The sequence below is a fragment of the Vulpes lagopus genome, chromosome 12 (assembly GCF_018345385.1).
Source record: "Vulpes lagopus strain Blue_001 chromosome 12, ASM1834538v1, whole genome shotgun sequence".
NCBI lineage: Eukaryota > Metazoa > Chordata > Mammalia > Carnivora > Canidae > Vulpes > Vulpes lagopus.
Genome location: NC_054835.1, coordinates 24,395,535 through 24,410,735, shown reverse-complemented (window position 1 = coordinate 24,410,735; position 15,201 = coordinate 24,395,535). Strand labels below are relative to the sequence as shown.

General features: G+C 38.8%; 1 protein-coding gene across 7 annotated transcripts in view; it reads right to left on the bottom strand.

Annotated features, from left to right (window-relative positions):
* ACACA (acetyl-CoA carboxylase alpha) overlaps positions 1-15,201 on the bottom strand; it is a 294,471-nt gene that overhangs the window by 149,756 nt on the left and 129,514 nt on the right. For all 7 annotated transcript variants that reach the window (XM_041723740.1, XM_041723744.1, XM_041723742.1 and 4 more), the window contains 10 exons: positions 11,046-11,196; positions 9,811-9,914; positions 7,265-7,346; positions 6,728-6,873; positions 5,797-5,947; positions 4,370-4,504; positions 3,868-4,014; positions 3,134-3,322; positions 2,349-2,449; positions 1,516-1,604 (listed from right to left, as the gene is read on the bottom strand). In XM_041723740.1, coding sequence (XP_041579674.1) covers positions 1,516-1,604; positions 2,349-2,449; positions 3,134-3,322; positions 3,868-4,014; positions 4,370-4,504; positions 5,797-5,947; positions 6,728-6,873; positions 7,265-7,346; positions 9,811-9,914; positions 11,046-11,196 — 1,295 coding nt within the window. The remainder of the gene's footprint in view (positions 1-1,515; positions 1,605-2,348; positions 2,450-3,133; positions 3,323-3,867; positions 4,015-4,369; positions 4,505-5,796; positions 5,948-6,727; positions 6,874-7,264; positions 7,347-9,810; positions 9,915-11,045; positions 11,197-15,201) is intronic.

The following is a 15,201-nucleotide window of genomic DNA, read 5'->3' as shown; positions in this document are numbered from 1 at the left end:
GATTTTTACTGGGACATCAATGACTCTATAGATGAATCCAGGAAGAATCAATACTTTGCAAGTATATACTCCAATCTAAGACTACAATATTTAGAACTTTATTTACTTTTTAATTTTCTTCAAAAGAGGCTTGCATATTTTTTGTTAAGACTTATTCCTTAGTATTCCATATTTTGGGTTGCTATTTTCAATGGCCTATTTTTCTAAACTGCTTTTCTAAACAATTATTGTACTATAAAGATATACAGAATTCAAACATATATTGGATTCTGTATATTGACTTTTGCATTCAACAACCGTGTTAGACTTTAATTCTAATAACAAACATACAGATTTTTTTAGGTTTTCCAGGTAGACATCATATCTAATAGTGGCATATTTATTTCCTTATTCCTTTCCAGTCCTCATACCTTTTAATTCTTTTTATCTTACTGCACCAGCTAAGACATCCAGTATGATGCTAAATAGAAGCAGTGAGAGCAGGTGCCCTTGTCTTATTCCTACCTTAAAGGGAATGCCCTTAACAATGCTTTCAATTTTACCATTATGCATGAGGTATCCTATAGATTTTTTTTTTCCTATAGATTTTTTTCGTGGGAGATCTTTACATGTTTAAAGAAGTTCCACTGTATTCTTCATTTACCAAGAGTTTATTTATCATGAATGAATATTAAATTTTGTCAAATGTTTTTCCCCCATATCTTTAGATGACCATGGTTCTTCTTCTTTGAATCTAGATGATAAATTACCTTGGTTGGTTTTTCCACTATTATTCAAATTTGCATTAGTGGGATAAAGACAATTTGGCTGTGATGTATTATTTTATACATTGCTGAATTGTTTGATAATTTTTACTTCAGTATTTTTGCTGGTTATGAGTGGCTGCCATCCTTTAAAAGATGCAAAAGAAAGCAAAACATGTAAGAAAATATGAAGTAGTATTTCAAATTCTTTGATGTTTCACTGCCACCTTGTGGCAAGAAGCAATACCAGCAGTATGTAGCTTTTAAAATCCTAGCTAGAGGTGTTACACATTTAGAGACTTCATACATCATTTAATGAAGCTCTTCAGAGAAAGCCAGGGATAAATTCCACCTAAATGATAAACCGAAAAGTACTGGAAAATCTGAGGCTTTTTCAGATGGCTGTGGTTCAATCCGTGGATTAGCTGCCAAGAGGCAAGCTCTTCAGATAGTCTTTCAATTTCAGCCTGGTCATGACTCAACCAAATCTCACTAAAACCAAGGTCAAGAAGATATCAACAGGGAATACCATGCTAGAAAAATTATCTCACTTCTTTCCCAGAAGCACACTGGATTCCCCATCTCATCAAGCTGTGTTTTGTTGTTCTTTCTTTAGCATTAGTAGGATATAGAGGTTTAGTTTTTAAGGAACTGATGAGAGGAGGAAGAGTTTGTTCATGGCAGGAGTTAGTGACAAGAAGAACTGACTCAGGTGCTGCACAGTCCTACAGGGAACCTTTCTCAGAAACAGAATCCTCAAGAAGAGGCTTACCATTCTGGAACTGTGTCTCTACTCGCAGGTACTGCCGCAGCAGATCCATCACCACAGCCTTCATGTGGCCTCGGATGCCACTTCGGTACCTATGCAAGCAGAAAAAGTCTCTACTGAAAAACCTGACAGGCTAACACTATTAAGTAACAGTCTATTTAAATAATAAGCCCAGAGCCCAACTTTACTTTCTAGATTTTCTACTGAACTGCTTTCCCTCAGAATTTTAGGGCAAGGCAGGGGCCAGCCTAAAACCAACTAACTGGATCAACTTAAATTATAAGCTTAAGGAATCTGCCTACAGACAAGTTTTTTTTTTTTTTTTTTTTAATTAAAAGAGAGAGTAAAAAAGGAGGACAAAACAAACCCAAAACCACTTGATAGCCCTACCTAACAGTACCCTGGTTCAGTTCCCACTGCTAAATAGAAATGATCACTATACTCCTGAAATGGCTAAGGGATATCTGAAAAATTTATGTGCATCTCAAAGTTGAAAATGTTCTGTGAATGTTCCTTCAGTCCAATAGTTGGCTCCTTATGTTAAGAAGAATGAATGCCATACTCAGGCCTGTGCCAGAAGAAAAATTAGGAGTTTCATCAAAATTGTAAGGAAAAAGAAAGCAATGAAATTTCTGTGCCTTAATAATCGACAGAAAGATGTAGAATAGAAAGAAATCATCAAAAATATTTTAGCTTACAATTCTAAGATATTTAGAAGATATAAGGTATTTTCTAAGATACAAGTGTTTTCTAATTCCTCTGGTCAAACCTGAGGTAAATCTCTTGGTGACTACTTAGAAGAAAAGAATCTTTCTTCCAGAGTTACACATAACTACCTCTGTACCAGCTGGACAATGCTCTGAGTGTTCATGAAGAAGACTTCCCGCTCAGATTTCCGGTTCAACGTAGCTGCATGGCTATCTAGGATGTTGGCAATCTAAAGAAGAAGAAAGAAAAAAATGAGACCCAAAGTATTAGCCTGTGCTGCACCACTAGAATACTAGTATTCTAGTATACTTATAACATGGTAACTTTCATCTTTCACATGCTGGAAGCAGTTGGAAGTTACTATGCATAGTTTAGAGGCTTGTGTTAAACAAGTAAGCAACTTTATTTCTTTTTACCCTTTCCCAAATGAACTCATGAATGTATCACAAAAGCTACCATCCTACCAGGGGCCCTTGACAAGCAGGATATGCTTATGGTCAAGGTCCAAACTTTACTCTCTACCTGCCTAGCTCAACTCCCTACATGTAAATTAGCTTCACAGGCAAAGGGTAAGCATGCTCCTGGGGTAGTAAAGAAGTTGTCGCTAATAAAACTGCAAATATCCCCCTACTTTAAATTGACAAAATTCCTCTAATTAGGGCACAGGCCCAAGAATAAACCTCTATGAGGTACATGGCCAATAGGTTTTCCTCATAACTACAAAAACTTTACATTTCACATATAGTATTACTTCTGTTTTGGGGCTTATATTCTGAGACACTTATAAAGGGTACAATGCTCAAGACTGTGAAAGCACAACATCCAGATAGAAGATCCAAACAGGAAGGAATCCTACAACATAAACTTCAGAATTGGTAGCTAGTAGAAAATGCCAGTGTCGCTCTATAAATACCTGCTGGCTGGGAAACTGACAGAGGACTGATGTGATATTGCTGGCATACTGGGCCATTTCCTTCTTGATAGACTTCTCCACATTGGGGGGAATACGGCCAGAGACACTGGTCATGATATCTTGTAGTTCTAGGAGAGGTAACGAGGGGTCTCTGAGGGTCTTCATCAACCGCTCTACCCAGTCTTTTACCTGAGAAAATAAAATAAGATCCAGACAAAATTAACACAATCCCCCAAATGAAGTGATATATCTGAATTCAGTACCATACAGTATTTACTGTGATACTGTAATATAGGCATCTAACACTGCCCTTTTTCTCTAGTTTTAAATCCCACTTAAATGTGAGTCAGTAACACAGGTAAGAACCACGGATTTAAAGACTTCAAATCCCATAAATAAAGGGGAGTTTCGGGCCAAACAGCTTTCTTTCCCTCCCTCTAAAGAAATCCTTATGTGACTTTTAAACTATCTTGGAGGGCAGCCCGGGTGGCTCAGCGGTTTAGCGCTGCCTTCAGCCCAGGGCATGATCCTGGAGACCTGGGATCGAGTCCCACACATCGGGCTCCCTGCATGAAGCCTGCTTCTCCCTCTGCCTGTGTCTCTGCCTCTCTCTCTCTCTCTCTGTCTCTCATGAATGAATGAAATCTTTAAAAAAAATAAATAAATAAAATAAACTATCTTGGAGAACAGATACCCTATCTGTACATCCTTTCCCCAAGAGAAGAGATTCATACCCTGCTGCTAAAAAAAGGATCTGGAAGGCAGTATCCATTCATTACGTTGACCAGATTATCCAGGACATAGTGGAACACTCGATGGAGCTTCTCGCCTCTGAGTGCAGTGCTCTGGATCCGTGGCAGACTACCTGTGTGAAGCTCAGCCTGTCAAACCCAATGAGAGATCAAGTTATCCACTACCTTCTATTCAGGTGACACACACACCACTGCAACTTAGATTCATCATTCAAAATCAAGACATCTCTTTCATTCCCAGCTACAAGGAGAGAAGTCAGTGGAGGAAGCATCATGAGGAAATCACAGAATCTTACTATCATAGTAATTCTTACCAAGTCTAGTTCCAGAACACTATGGGCACAAATACAAGGAATGAGATCAAGGGGAAGAAACTTAAGAAAAAACCAGCAAATTAACCATTGGAATCATCTGCCCCTCCAGACTGCTCCTGCCATGTAATCAGCTCTTGGAGAGCAATATTTAAAAGTACCTTCCTACTCACCTGTTGGACCTTGCTGGGGTTGTCCAACTGCATTTTGGCTATTACACAGCCAGGGTCAAGAGCTGCTCCAGGCCGTTTGACATAATGGATACAGCCAGACTCTGCAGCTGTTAAGGTCATTACCATCTTCATCACCTATAATGAAAAATCAAATTAGAGTTTATCTTTTCTTTACACGGATGATTTTAAAAGGCTAGTTTTTTCCCCCTCAATATCTAAGTCACACTATCTCTAATTCAATCCAGAAAGATGTAAAACCTAAAACCTCCAAGAGAGTACAAGGAAGGCAATTAGAAAATCTCTCAGGATCCAGCTTTAGGGATGACAGCCACTGACATTTCCTGTTTCCAATGTTTAAACTAATTTCTCCATAGTTTGTGTTTTACTTTTTAATGCTTAGAACAATTTAGCCCGCAGATCTAGGTGCTCGGCCTAGAGCACCTAAGATTCCCACACCAAAACCTGAGGGTCAGTTTTTACTCCTCTTTCTCCTTTATCCACCAATTACCAAGCCCAGCCAAGTACCTCTTCTAAACCTCTTTCAGAAATCTTCCTCTCTTGTCATCTCTTTCGTTTAGGCCCTCATCATATCTGGCCTAGGGTACTTGAAACACCTCCAAAAGAATTCCCTACACACTCTACATTGCCAATGAGGTCACTAAATACAATCATTCTAGAGCCCAAATCTCATTGTATCACTCTTCTGTACAAAATCCTTCAGTGACTCTTCACTGCCTCCAGGACAGTTTCAGTATCTTAGTACGTCTTGTGAGGTGCTTCATGATCTGAGGTTCTGATTACTTATTTAGCATCTTTGTTGGCCAATTCCCATTAACTCTTAGTCTGTTCTCAAACAATACGAATATGCGCTTGCAGCTCCTGAAATATACCATACTCTCCTTCTTCTGTGCCTTTGTACACGCTGTTCTTCTCTTTAAACATTCACCCTGCCTTTCTTCCCCTGGGTATATTACTATCCATTTTCCAAAAGTAAGATCAAAGTCCTCTCTCTATCAAGAGCCCTACTCTACTGTCCACCACATCCACCAGCTGCACTCCAATCTGAGTTAGGTGGCCCCCTACCCTCTGCACTTAGCTCTCTCAGGAGTCATATTTCATCACTTGTCCACCTATCCTATTTGTTTCCTAAAGGACCATCAGTAAAGAACTTAGCATGATTCCTGGCATGCAGTAAGCGCTGTTGCCAGTATCTGTCTTTGGAAGAAGAGTTCCTCACCTGTCAAAGAAAAACTTTAAGCTTTTTGTTTTTAAAACTGTACTCATAAGCCAATAAAAGCAACTAATGCTAATGCTCTTCACTTTCTATCTTCTATTTCTTTTCTGTTACTCTTCAGTCCTATTCCATCTCAGCAGACACTTTTCCTACTTTCCCTCCCATGCCCCAAGAGCCCCGTCACCACCCTGACCTCAATTTCAGCATAGCACTGGCCAGCAAACACATGGCCTCCATCCTCCACAATGTACTGGATTAACTTCCCAGCAGAAGGTGAGCGTAACACTGAAGGGTCATTTTCCTTCTCAAACACACAGGTCTTATTGCCAATTGTGATACGATATCTAGGAGAGAAGTAGGAATACGTAAGCTAATAAAGTACTTTGGGTTGTAAAATAGAATGGTAAAATGATGTCAATCATAAACAAAACAAAAACACAACACACACTCCCCTTGTCAAAACTGGAAACTTTGTTCTATATACTCACAGACACACAGAACACTCGCCCCACCTTTGTTGACAATGCAAATAACCAAGACTTCCTTCAGTAAGAGTTGGATTAAATAAATTTTAGTACATCTATACAGTGGAATACTGTATGATCATTAAAAAAGAACAGACATCTCTACTTAAAAAAACAAGCATGAAAATGATGATGATATAATACCTAACATTACCTGAACCCTTACTATGTCCCAAGCAATGTTCTAAGCACTTTATACGTGTTAATTAGTTTCACTGTCACAATAACACTGAATGACATAATCTATGTTAAAGAAAAAGTACAGAACAGTATCTAAAGGTTTTTATTTGTGAATGTATTCACAAGAAAAACACAGTATGTACATATCTATAAATAGTATTTATATATAAAACTTCTGTAAAAACAAACTGTTAAGAGTGGTTGCTTAAAAAGAGGGAACTTATTTTTCATTGTGGCAGAGAGACAATGTTTTTAACTGTAAACATTTGTGCTCTTGAGATTTTTAAGTACATGTACTATTCTTATTACTTAAAAAATACCCTTTTGGGGTATTTTATGACCTTAAAAGAGCCCAAGAACTAGCAACTGATGAAAGATGGACACAATGACCAGCAAGTGGACCTCACAAAGCTCCCTTACCTATCCACTTCTTCCTTCATGTATGTGGTGTAACTGCTGCCATCATAGGACAGGAGTAACCCTCCATCACTGAGCCGATGCACATCTACCTCTACGCATGAACCATTCATGATCACCACATAGGAGTTGGGGGACTGCCGAGTCACCTGCAGAGAAGAAAACCAGAAGGGACAAGTCAGTGTGTCCCTTCCAGGTGCAGCCCCAGAAAAAGTTTCAGTACCTCAAAGATATAGGTAAGAAAGATCTTTCAAAGAAGGTGCTCTTCGCATCAGTGTCTTGTGGGCATGGCTCAGTCCTACTGCAAGCTAACAGGGTGACTTTAAATCTTCTCCCTAGTCTGGTTATTCTTCGATGTGACATAGAAGAACACTAAAACATTTTCACAGAATCGTCAAATACTGCTTCAGGCAGTATTAATTTCACTAATACCATACCCTGTAGTAAAACAAACATTTCCTTCATCTCTTGACCTGAAGAAAGCATGCTAACAAAGAAAGACAAAAAAGTGAGGTGTAGTCTTCAGTGGGTTCGGCATACCTTAAGTACATATTTGACTCCCCCATAGATAAGTTCAACATCTACTGTATTCAGAAGTGTATGAGCAGGAAGGACTTGACCCCTGAAAGAACAACAATGTGAGTCACATTAACTTCTAGAAAGTTCCAGAAGTTTATAAGGAAATCTCAAAGGTTTTATATATATATATAGTGCTTCCTGGAATATCAAGACTGGAAATAACCTAAAGGACCATCAGTAAAGAACTGATACATGAATTCTGAAAAAGCCTCAGAATGAAATATTATACGGTCATTAAAAAGAAAGACGAAGATTTTTATGTATGTATTTTTTACTTATTGATAATCTTTATACCCAACATGACGCTTGAAGTCACAACCCCAAGATCAAGAGTTGCATGCTCTACCAACTGGGCCAGCCAGTCACCCTGAAAGATGAAGGCTTTTATGTACTAATATGAACTACTCTCCAAAATGTACTGTTAAGTGAAAAAAGCAAGCAAAATTGTGAACAGTTTCAGAGTATGCTAGCAACTGTGTTTTTTAAAAACTAAGGAGTGGGAAGAAATAAATATTATGTGTACATGCTTAATAAACTTACAATATGTCTTGATGGTTACTGAAGAAACTGGCAACATGGGTTGACTATAGGAAAAAAAAATTATGTGGTCAAAGAATAGAGGTAAAAGGAAATTTTTCACTACTGTTCTGGGCCTTGTGAACTTTGAACCATGTGAATATATGACTTGTTATTAGAAATAGATAAAATTAAAACTTGAGTACCTGGGTGGCTCAGTGGTTGTGTGTCTGTCTTTGGCTCAGGTCGTGATCCTGGGGTCCTGGGATTGAGTCTAGCATTGGGCTCCCTGTGGGGAGCCTGCTTCTCCCTCTGCCTATGTCTCTGCCTCTCTGTGTGTCTCTCATGAATAAATAAATAAAACCTTTAAAAATTAATTAGTTAATTAATTAAATTAAAACCAAAAAAAAGAGAGAGAAATGCCCCTGTAAAATCAACCCTCAAATACTGCTATCAGCTGGGACTTCATTTGGGGTAGTCAAAGGAAAAAAAAGAGACACTAGGCCATGGCTGAATTCAGGTGAAAAGGAAGGACATTGCCAAGGACGGAAACAATATCAAGAAAGACTTTTGACAAGAGAAAGAGGGAATGATGACGCAAGTGAGGCAAGATGTTAAAAACTGGTGAAAAAAAAAAAAAAAAAACTGGTGAATCTGGGCATAGAATAAATAGAAGTTGTTTGTACTATTCATGCCACTCTTCTTTATTTTTTTTTTAAGATTTTATTTATTTATTCATGATAGACACAGAGAGAGAGGCAGAAACACAGGCAGAGGGAGAAGCAGGCTCCATGCAGGGAGCCCGAGGTGGAACTCGATCTTGGGACTCCAGGATCATGCCCTGGGCCGAAGGCAGGCACCGCTGAGCCACCCAGGGATCCCGTCACTCTTCTTTAAATCAAATTATTTCCAAATACAAAGTTTATATATAAATTTAAAAATAACTAACATTTAAAAGATGGAGGGGAAGCTTGCATAGGAGATTACGCATGACATAGTTGTACACTACTAGGGAAGTCATTTAATTAGGTTAGAGACTGCATGTTGAGGGACAGATGTAAATAAAACTGGACTGGTAAAAAGGGGCCAAAGTATACAGGGAGTTGAAAGTCACTCTGGGAGATTAAGACTTAACACACAAGGGTAATGTGAGCTGCTGATGGTTTAAGTGCAGGAAAGCAACACAATGAAAGATATTTATCTTGAACAACTGTAATCTCAGTTCAATTTTTTAAATTTTGTTTCTTCCTTTCAGACACCTTAAAAGAAAGCTGATATAAGTCTAACAGCACAGAAGGAAATAAAGTGCCTGTGATTAAAGTGCTTTAAAATGATTAGCCCCTTGGACCGTTCCTCTAAGGACTCAAAGGCAAGGCTTAGTCTCCAGAATCAGAGTTAGAAATTAGTTTAGCCCCATATAGTCTAATCCTCTACTTGCAAGACTCATGAGGTCATCTTGAATATCAGCCTCAATTATGAATTTCTGAAAGGTGTTGCAGGTAATATATGAAATATCCAGGGTTTGATGCTAGAGAGAAACACCAGATATTCATCACCAGGGTGGGTTTAGAGAGATTTTATGCATGTACAGGAGAGAATGCTTACTTTAGCTGCAACTGTTTTTAAAAAACAACCCTTTCTGGGGCACCTGGGTGGCTCAGTCAGTTGAGCATCCAACTCTTGGTTTTGGCTCAGGTCATGATCTCAGGGTCATGAGATCGAGCTCCACAGTGGGCTGGCTGTGCTCAGCGGGGAGTCTGCTTAAGATCCTCTCCCTCTCCCTCTGTTCCCCCTGCTTGCTATTTCTCTCTCTAAAATAAATAAGTAAATCTTAAAAACAAAAACAAAAAACCTCCCATTATCTTTTCTCTCCCCCGCCTCCAGTGACTGAATAACAAGTAGAACTCACAAACTGCCAGGAATAGAGAGAAAAATAAATGGATCATTGAACCAGTACTACTGGTTAGCTTGCCTAAAGAAACAAAGCTTACCTTTCTAAAGAATGAAGGAAGTTAGAGATGCTATTCCGTAGGCTCACATCTGCCACATGGAGAGCCCCACAAACAACTCCCAACATGGTGTCAGGTCGCTCTGCCTGAAAGAAAAAGAGGACAGATCAAAAGCATGGTCACTTGGCACCACGGCTCCTCAATTTAAATCAGGTCCAAATTTCCTCTGAAGAAACAGCTAGCACTGAGAACCTCCATCCTTACTGCTCAGCTCATAAATAAAAACATTTTTTTTTATAAGAAACCCACAAGAGGAAGTTTCTTTTTTTTTTTAATTTTTTTATTTATTTATGATAGTCACAGAGAGAGAGAGAGGCAGAGACATAGGCAGAGGGATAAGCAGGCTCCATGCACCGGGAGCCCGATGTGGGATTCGATCCCGGGTCTCCAGGATCGCGCCCTGGGCCAAAGGCAGGCGCCAAACCGCTGCGCCACCCAGGGATCCCCTAGATAAAAACATTTACTTTTAGAATTTGAATAGAGGTAAGGGTGCCTGGGTGGTGCAACTGGTTAAAGTGTCCAAATCTCAGTTTCAGCTCAGGTTGTGATCTCAGGGTCACAAGATCAAGCCCTACACTGGGCTCCGTACTCAGCAGAGAGTCTGCTTGAGATTCTCTCTCCCTCTCTCTGCCTCTCCCACTTGTGTTCTCTCTCTCTCTCTCCAATGAATGAATAAATGTTTAAAAGAAAAAAAAAGAATCTGAATAGAGATGAAAGATACCTTTCTCTCTATTCTCCCTAAGATTTCCACTGAAACAATCAAAGAGGAACTCGAAAACAAGATTTTGTTGTAAGTAAATTATCTACTGATAATCTCAAAGAAAAATGGTATATAAATAAATAAAATCTTTTAAAATAAAACAGAAAATGAAATTAATAAATGAGACCCCTCTCATCAGCACCTGGTAGACAGGTGTAAAAGTTGGTAACTCTGAAGCTGACTTAACATCGAATGGGGACAAAAGTATTTCAATCCCTGGATGCCTCTCTTCAAATACACTCCAGAAAGTAATACTAGAACCCATAAAATGACCAGGTAAACACGGGCACAAGAACTCTACGGTACTAAAATTACACAGACTCCTAGGTTTTTCCCAGTAGATCAAGCATCAGTTACAGTAGAATCAAATACATTTTGTCTAGTGACATGGACTGGTCACACCACAAGCCCATAAAAACCCAATCCCAAAGCTGTTCGCAAGTGGGGAGATATGCACCTGTACTTTCTCTGCTATCAGTCTGTCCAGCCAGCCGGTGTCAATTCTATTCAACTGAAAGCTTTCAGTCTCCAACAATTTGATGAGGTATTCAACTGTGGTTCGAAAGTCACCCCGAATAGACAGCTCCTTCAAAGCCACCACCATGTTTCTGGGAGAGGAAGAGAAGCAGATCTGTTTCAGCAGTGAACAGTCTCATGTTTTTCAATCATTTTAAAAACTGTTTAATCCTTTGGTGTCTTAGGAGTGAAGGAAGAGCCAGCTCTCCAAACAAGTGATGGTGCACACACAGGTGTGCTCATCCATGTGCACTCCAGACAAGAGAATCTGGAAGTCAGTATACTTAGGAGTTCTTACTGATAGTACCATATACGAGCATCAGCAAGTCACAGATATTTCGTTATGTGGAGTCCGGAACAAATTATGCACAAAACACTCCCAGTTTTCACATACCAGGTTTCCATCATTCCTGGCTAACTAGGATTAGGATGTAATTTTCCCCTCCTTACACTTTATTTTATTAAAGCATATTTTACAAGTAATAAAATATATTTAAGTATACTGTTTGATACATTGTGACAAGTGTTAATGCCTTAATTAGGCTCCCATTCAACGAAGCAACTGGCTTGGTACAGTCAGGTACCCTACACGTGAGAGTATTTTTTTTAAGATGCATTTTAGACATCTTTGGAAGGAACTGCTCATTATTTTTATTATTTCCCAATTAAGTGTAAAATGATCTAATATTAACAAAAGTTCAAATACTATGAGTTTTTTTCTGTGTATTTCTGCCCAGTGTCTATCTTGCACAGGGCAGGTCCTTACTTCCACAAATATTTAATTAGACACCTCACAGACTTAAGACACATACTAGACTCATAAGGGAGACATAACAGAGATATAATAACCACTTTTAAAATATACAGCAGAATATCATAAATGTGAGTAGTGATAGAAGCAAAGTGCTGGAGTAGTTTTAGGAAGGTAGGAAATCCACCTCCCGATGGGTTCATGAAGAATGTGGAATCTGACATGGGATAAAGTCTAGGTAGGATTATGACCGTGACAGGAATATCATTCTAATGATACAGGCATTCCCTCAGCCTAAAGCATTATTCTGTTTCCCACCTCCACTCCCCTTTCCATACCCTCCTGGCCTGGCTTAATTCATATATGCTTCTCAGCTGCTAGTCTAGATGTCACTTTCTCATGGGAAACCTTCCCTGAGCCTCTCTAGACTGAGTCAGCAGACTCAGCTATGTGTTCCTGTAACACATTTATATAACCCCACTATCACAGACAGCACTTGCTATATGGATTTTCTTCACTTACAGTCCATTAAGACAGACTCTATTTGGTCCTCATTATATTGCCATTACCAACAGATATTAAAAAAAATCTGATGAGTGTAGCAAAAGAAAGAATAGACAGAGGAAACAGTGAGGACAAAGGGAAAGACTGACAAAACCATGGGTTGTGTTCAGGGACATTATGACTGAAGCAGAGGATATGAGGACAGGAACCAGTGGCAGAGCCATTTATGAACAAATATTGACTAAGCACATACTATCTTGGGGGAATACAGCAGCAACAAGGCAGACATGGTCCTGTTCTTGTATTATCTGGATTATCATCTATGGGAAATAATGCTGAAAATGGGGATTGAGGTTATTCTGGAGGACAAGAATGTGGACACCAAGCTAAAGAACATAGATCTAATGTTATACAGAAAGAAAAAACAAACTGAGTTGAAGAATGAATTTCTGGCATGCTGTCAAGAAGCAAGCTTATTGAGACACCTGGGCGGCTCAGCAGTTGGGTGCATGCCTTCAGCTCAGGTGGTGATCCCAGGGTCCTGGAATCAAGTCCTACATCAGGCTCCCACATTCCTGCTTCTCCCTCTGCCTGTGTCTCTGCCTCTCTCTCTGTGTATCTCATGAATAAATAAATAAAATCTTAAAAAAAAAAAAAGTAAGCTTATTATGGAGACCATGTATTTTTTTTTAAGATTTTTATTCATGAGAGAGAGAATGCACACTCACCTATGTGCAAGCGTGAGGGGCAGGGAAGATCAGAGGGAGAGAGAGAGCGAAGGGGAAAGAATCTTAAGCAGACTCCCCACTGAGTGCAGTGCCTGATATGGGACTCGATTTCACTACCCTGAGATCGTGACCTGAGCTGAAACCAAGTCGGACATTCAACCACCTAAGCCACCCAGGAGCCCGAGACCATATTTTTAATATCCTAAAAGTTAACCTAGTTAGCTTTACACTATAGAGGAACATACAGATCAGGTAAGGACGTAAGGAACAAGGCTTCTGAACCAGATTATAGGACATGGCCTACAGAAAATACTCAAGTGGTCTCCCTAATCAGGACTGGACACCTAAATACCAACAGAGGCCCCTCTGGGAATGTAAATGAGTGAGGCGGAATGAGTGGGGGCTGGATGAATGAGAGAGTTCATGTTTCCTCTAAAAGCAGCAGCCACACAAAGCTTCAGTTAACTTTTGCCAAGTGGAATATAAAACCAGTATATTGTCATTATCATTCCACTTTTAAGGAAAGCAGAAATCCATATATCTATTTCAGTCTCCCAATTTTTAAAAAATTAACACTCTGCAAGATAATCAAAACACATCTTGGCTGTGACTAGCTGGAAAGCCACAGATTTGCATGCTCTAATGTAAAATTTCTCTTCCTTTGCTTTGGCAAAGCAGGATATGGCTGCAAAAGAAAAGGGCAACTTTATAGCAGATAGTTTTTCTGGTAGCATTGCTTTAATTCTGAAAAACTTTACTTATAGTTTTGAATAAATGGGAAGAAGAGTAGAGGACAAAATAGAGAAAAATTAGGAGTTCCATACTACTAAACACATTATTAAAAAACCAACATTATAAATAAATAGCTGTTGAAAACACAGGCTCTGTGTACAGTTCAAAGGTCAAAGGAATGGTTATAAATGCTTGATAAGAGAAAAGAAACAAAAAGTAGGAAGTACTAGTTCAATTTTTTTTTACTAGTTCAATTTTTGATAAATATTCTAAAATATCTTTAGTGTAAAATTACCTCCTAGAGCCCTACTTTTCGGGCAAACAAAACTGCTTTTAATATTTTATATTTAATTAATAAGATAAATAATAAAATAAAAAATCAATGCTTATGTTTAATAGAATATTAAGACATAATACAGCAGTTATATGTGTACAAGCTGTGTGTATATTTCATAGCACATTGAAGACTCTTATGTAAACAATGTGGACAGTTCCCTTATGTCATGTTTTTTCATGTAACAATCAGTTTAACTTCATTATTTTATTTTTTTTTAATTTTTATTTATTTATGATAGTCACAGAGAGACAGAGAGAGAGAGAGAGAGAGAGAGAGAGGCAGAGACACAGGCGGAGGGAGAAGCAGGCTCCATGCACCGGGAGCCTGATGTGGGATTCGATCCCGGGTCTCCAAGATCGCGCCCTGGGCCAAAGGCAGGCGCCAAACCGCTGCACCACCCAGGGATCCCAACTTTATTATTTTAAATGGCTGTAGGACATTTACAGCCAAACCCCAAACCTTTATTCTGATGACAAATAGCAGATCTTATGTATGATTTTATATGGTGCCCAGCTCTTCATCAAGAATCTATCTCCTCGATGGGAACTCAAGTGCACATTGACACTAGGCTCAACAAAGCTGATTGGCCCAAAGGAATAAGGAATGTTCCATACCATATCTGTGTGTGGTTGTCCAAAAGACATTGGATGAAGATTCACCAAATGAGCTCCATATATTTTAACATTTGTCACAACTTTCAAAAATCTACAATTAATGTGGATAAGAACTAGCCCCTGATTGTCAAATAAAGGTATAAAACTGCAAAAAAAAAAAAAAAAAAAAAGAATCTATCTCCTCCCCAAAACAATACTGTTTCTATGGAAAAATGCGATTTCTTTAAAGCAATCCATTTTATACATTTATCAAAAATACTTGGAAGTAAAAATACTTGAAAAGATTCAGAACAAACAAAAAATCATCTGCCAAACACTGCATAATTTAACACAACATGAATGCAAGTACAATTGAAGATATATTTCTTCCAAAACATTGTCCCTATCAGTACTTTTGTAGCAGAGAAATGATTCCCATTCTCAAGCTCATG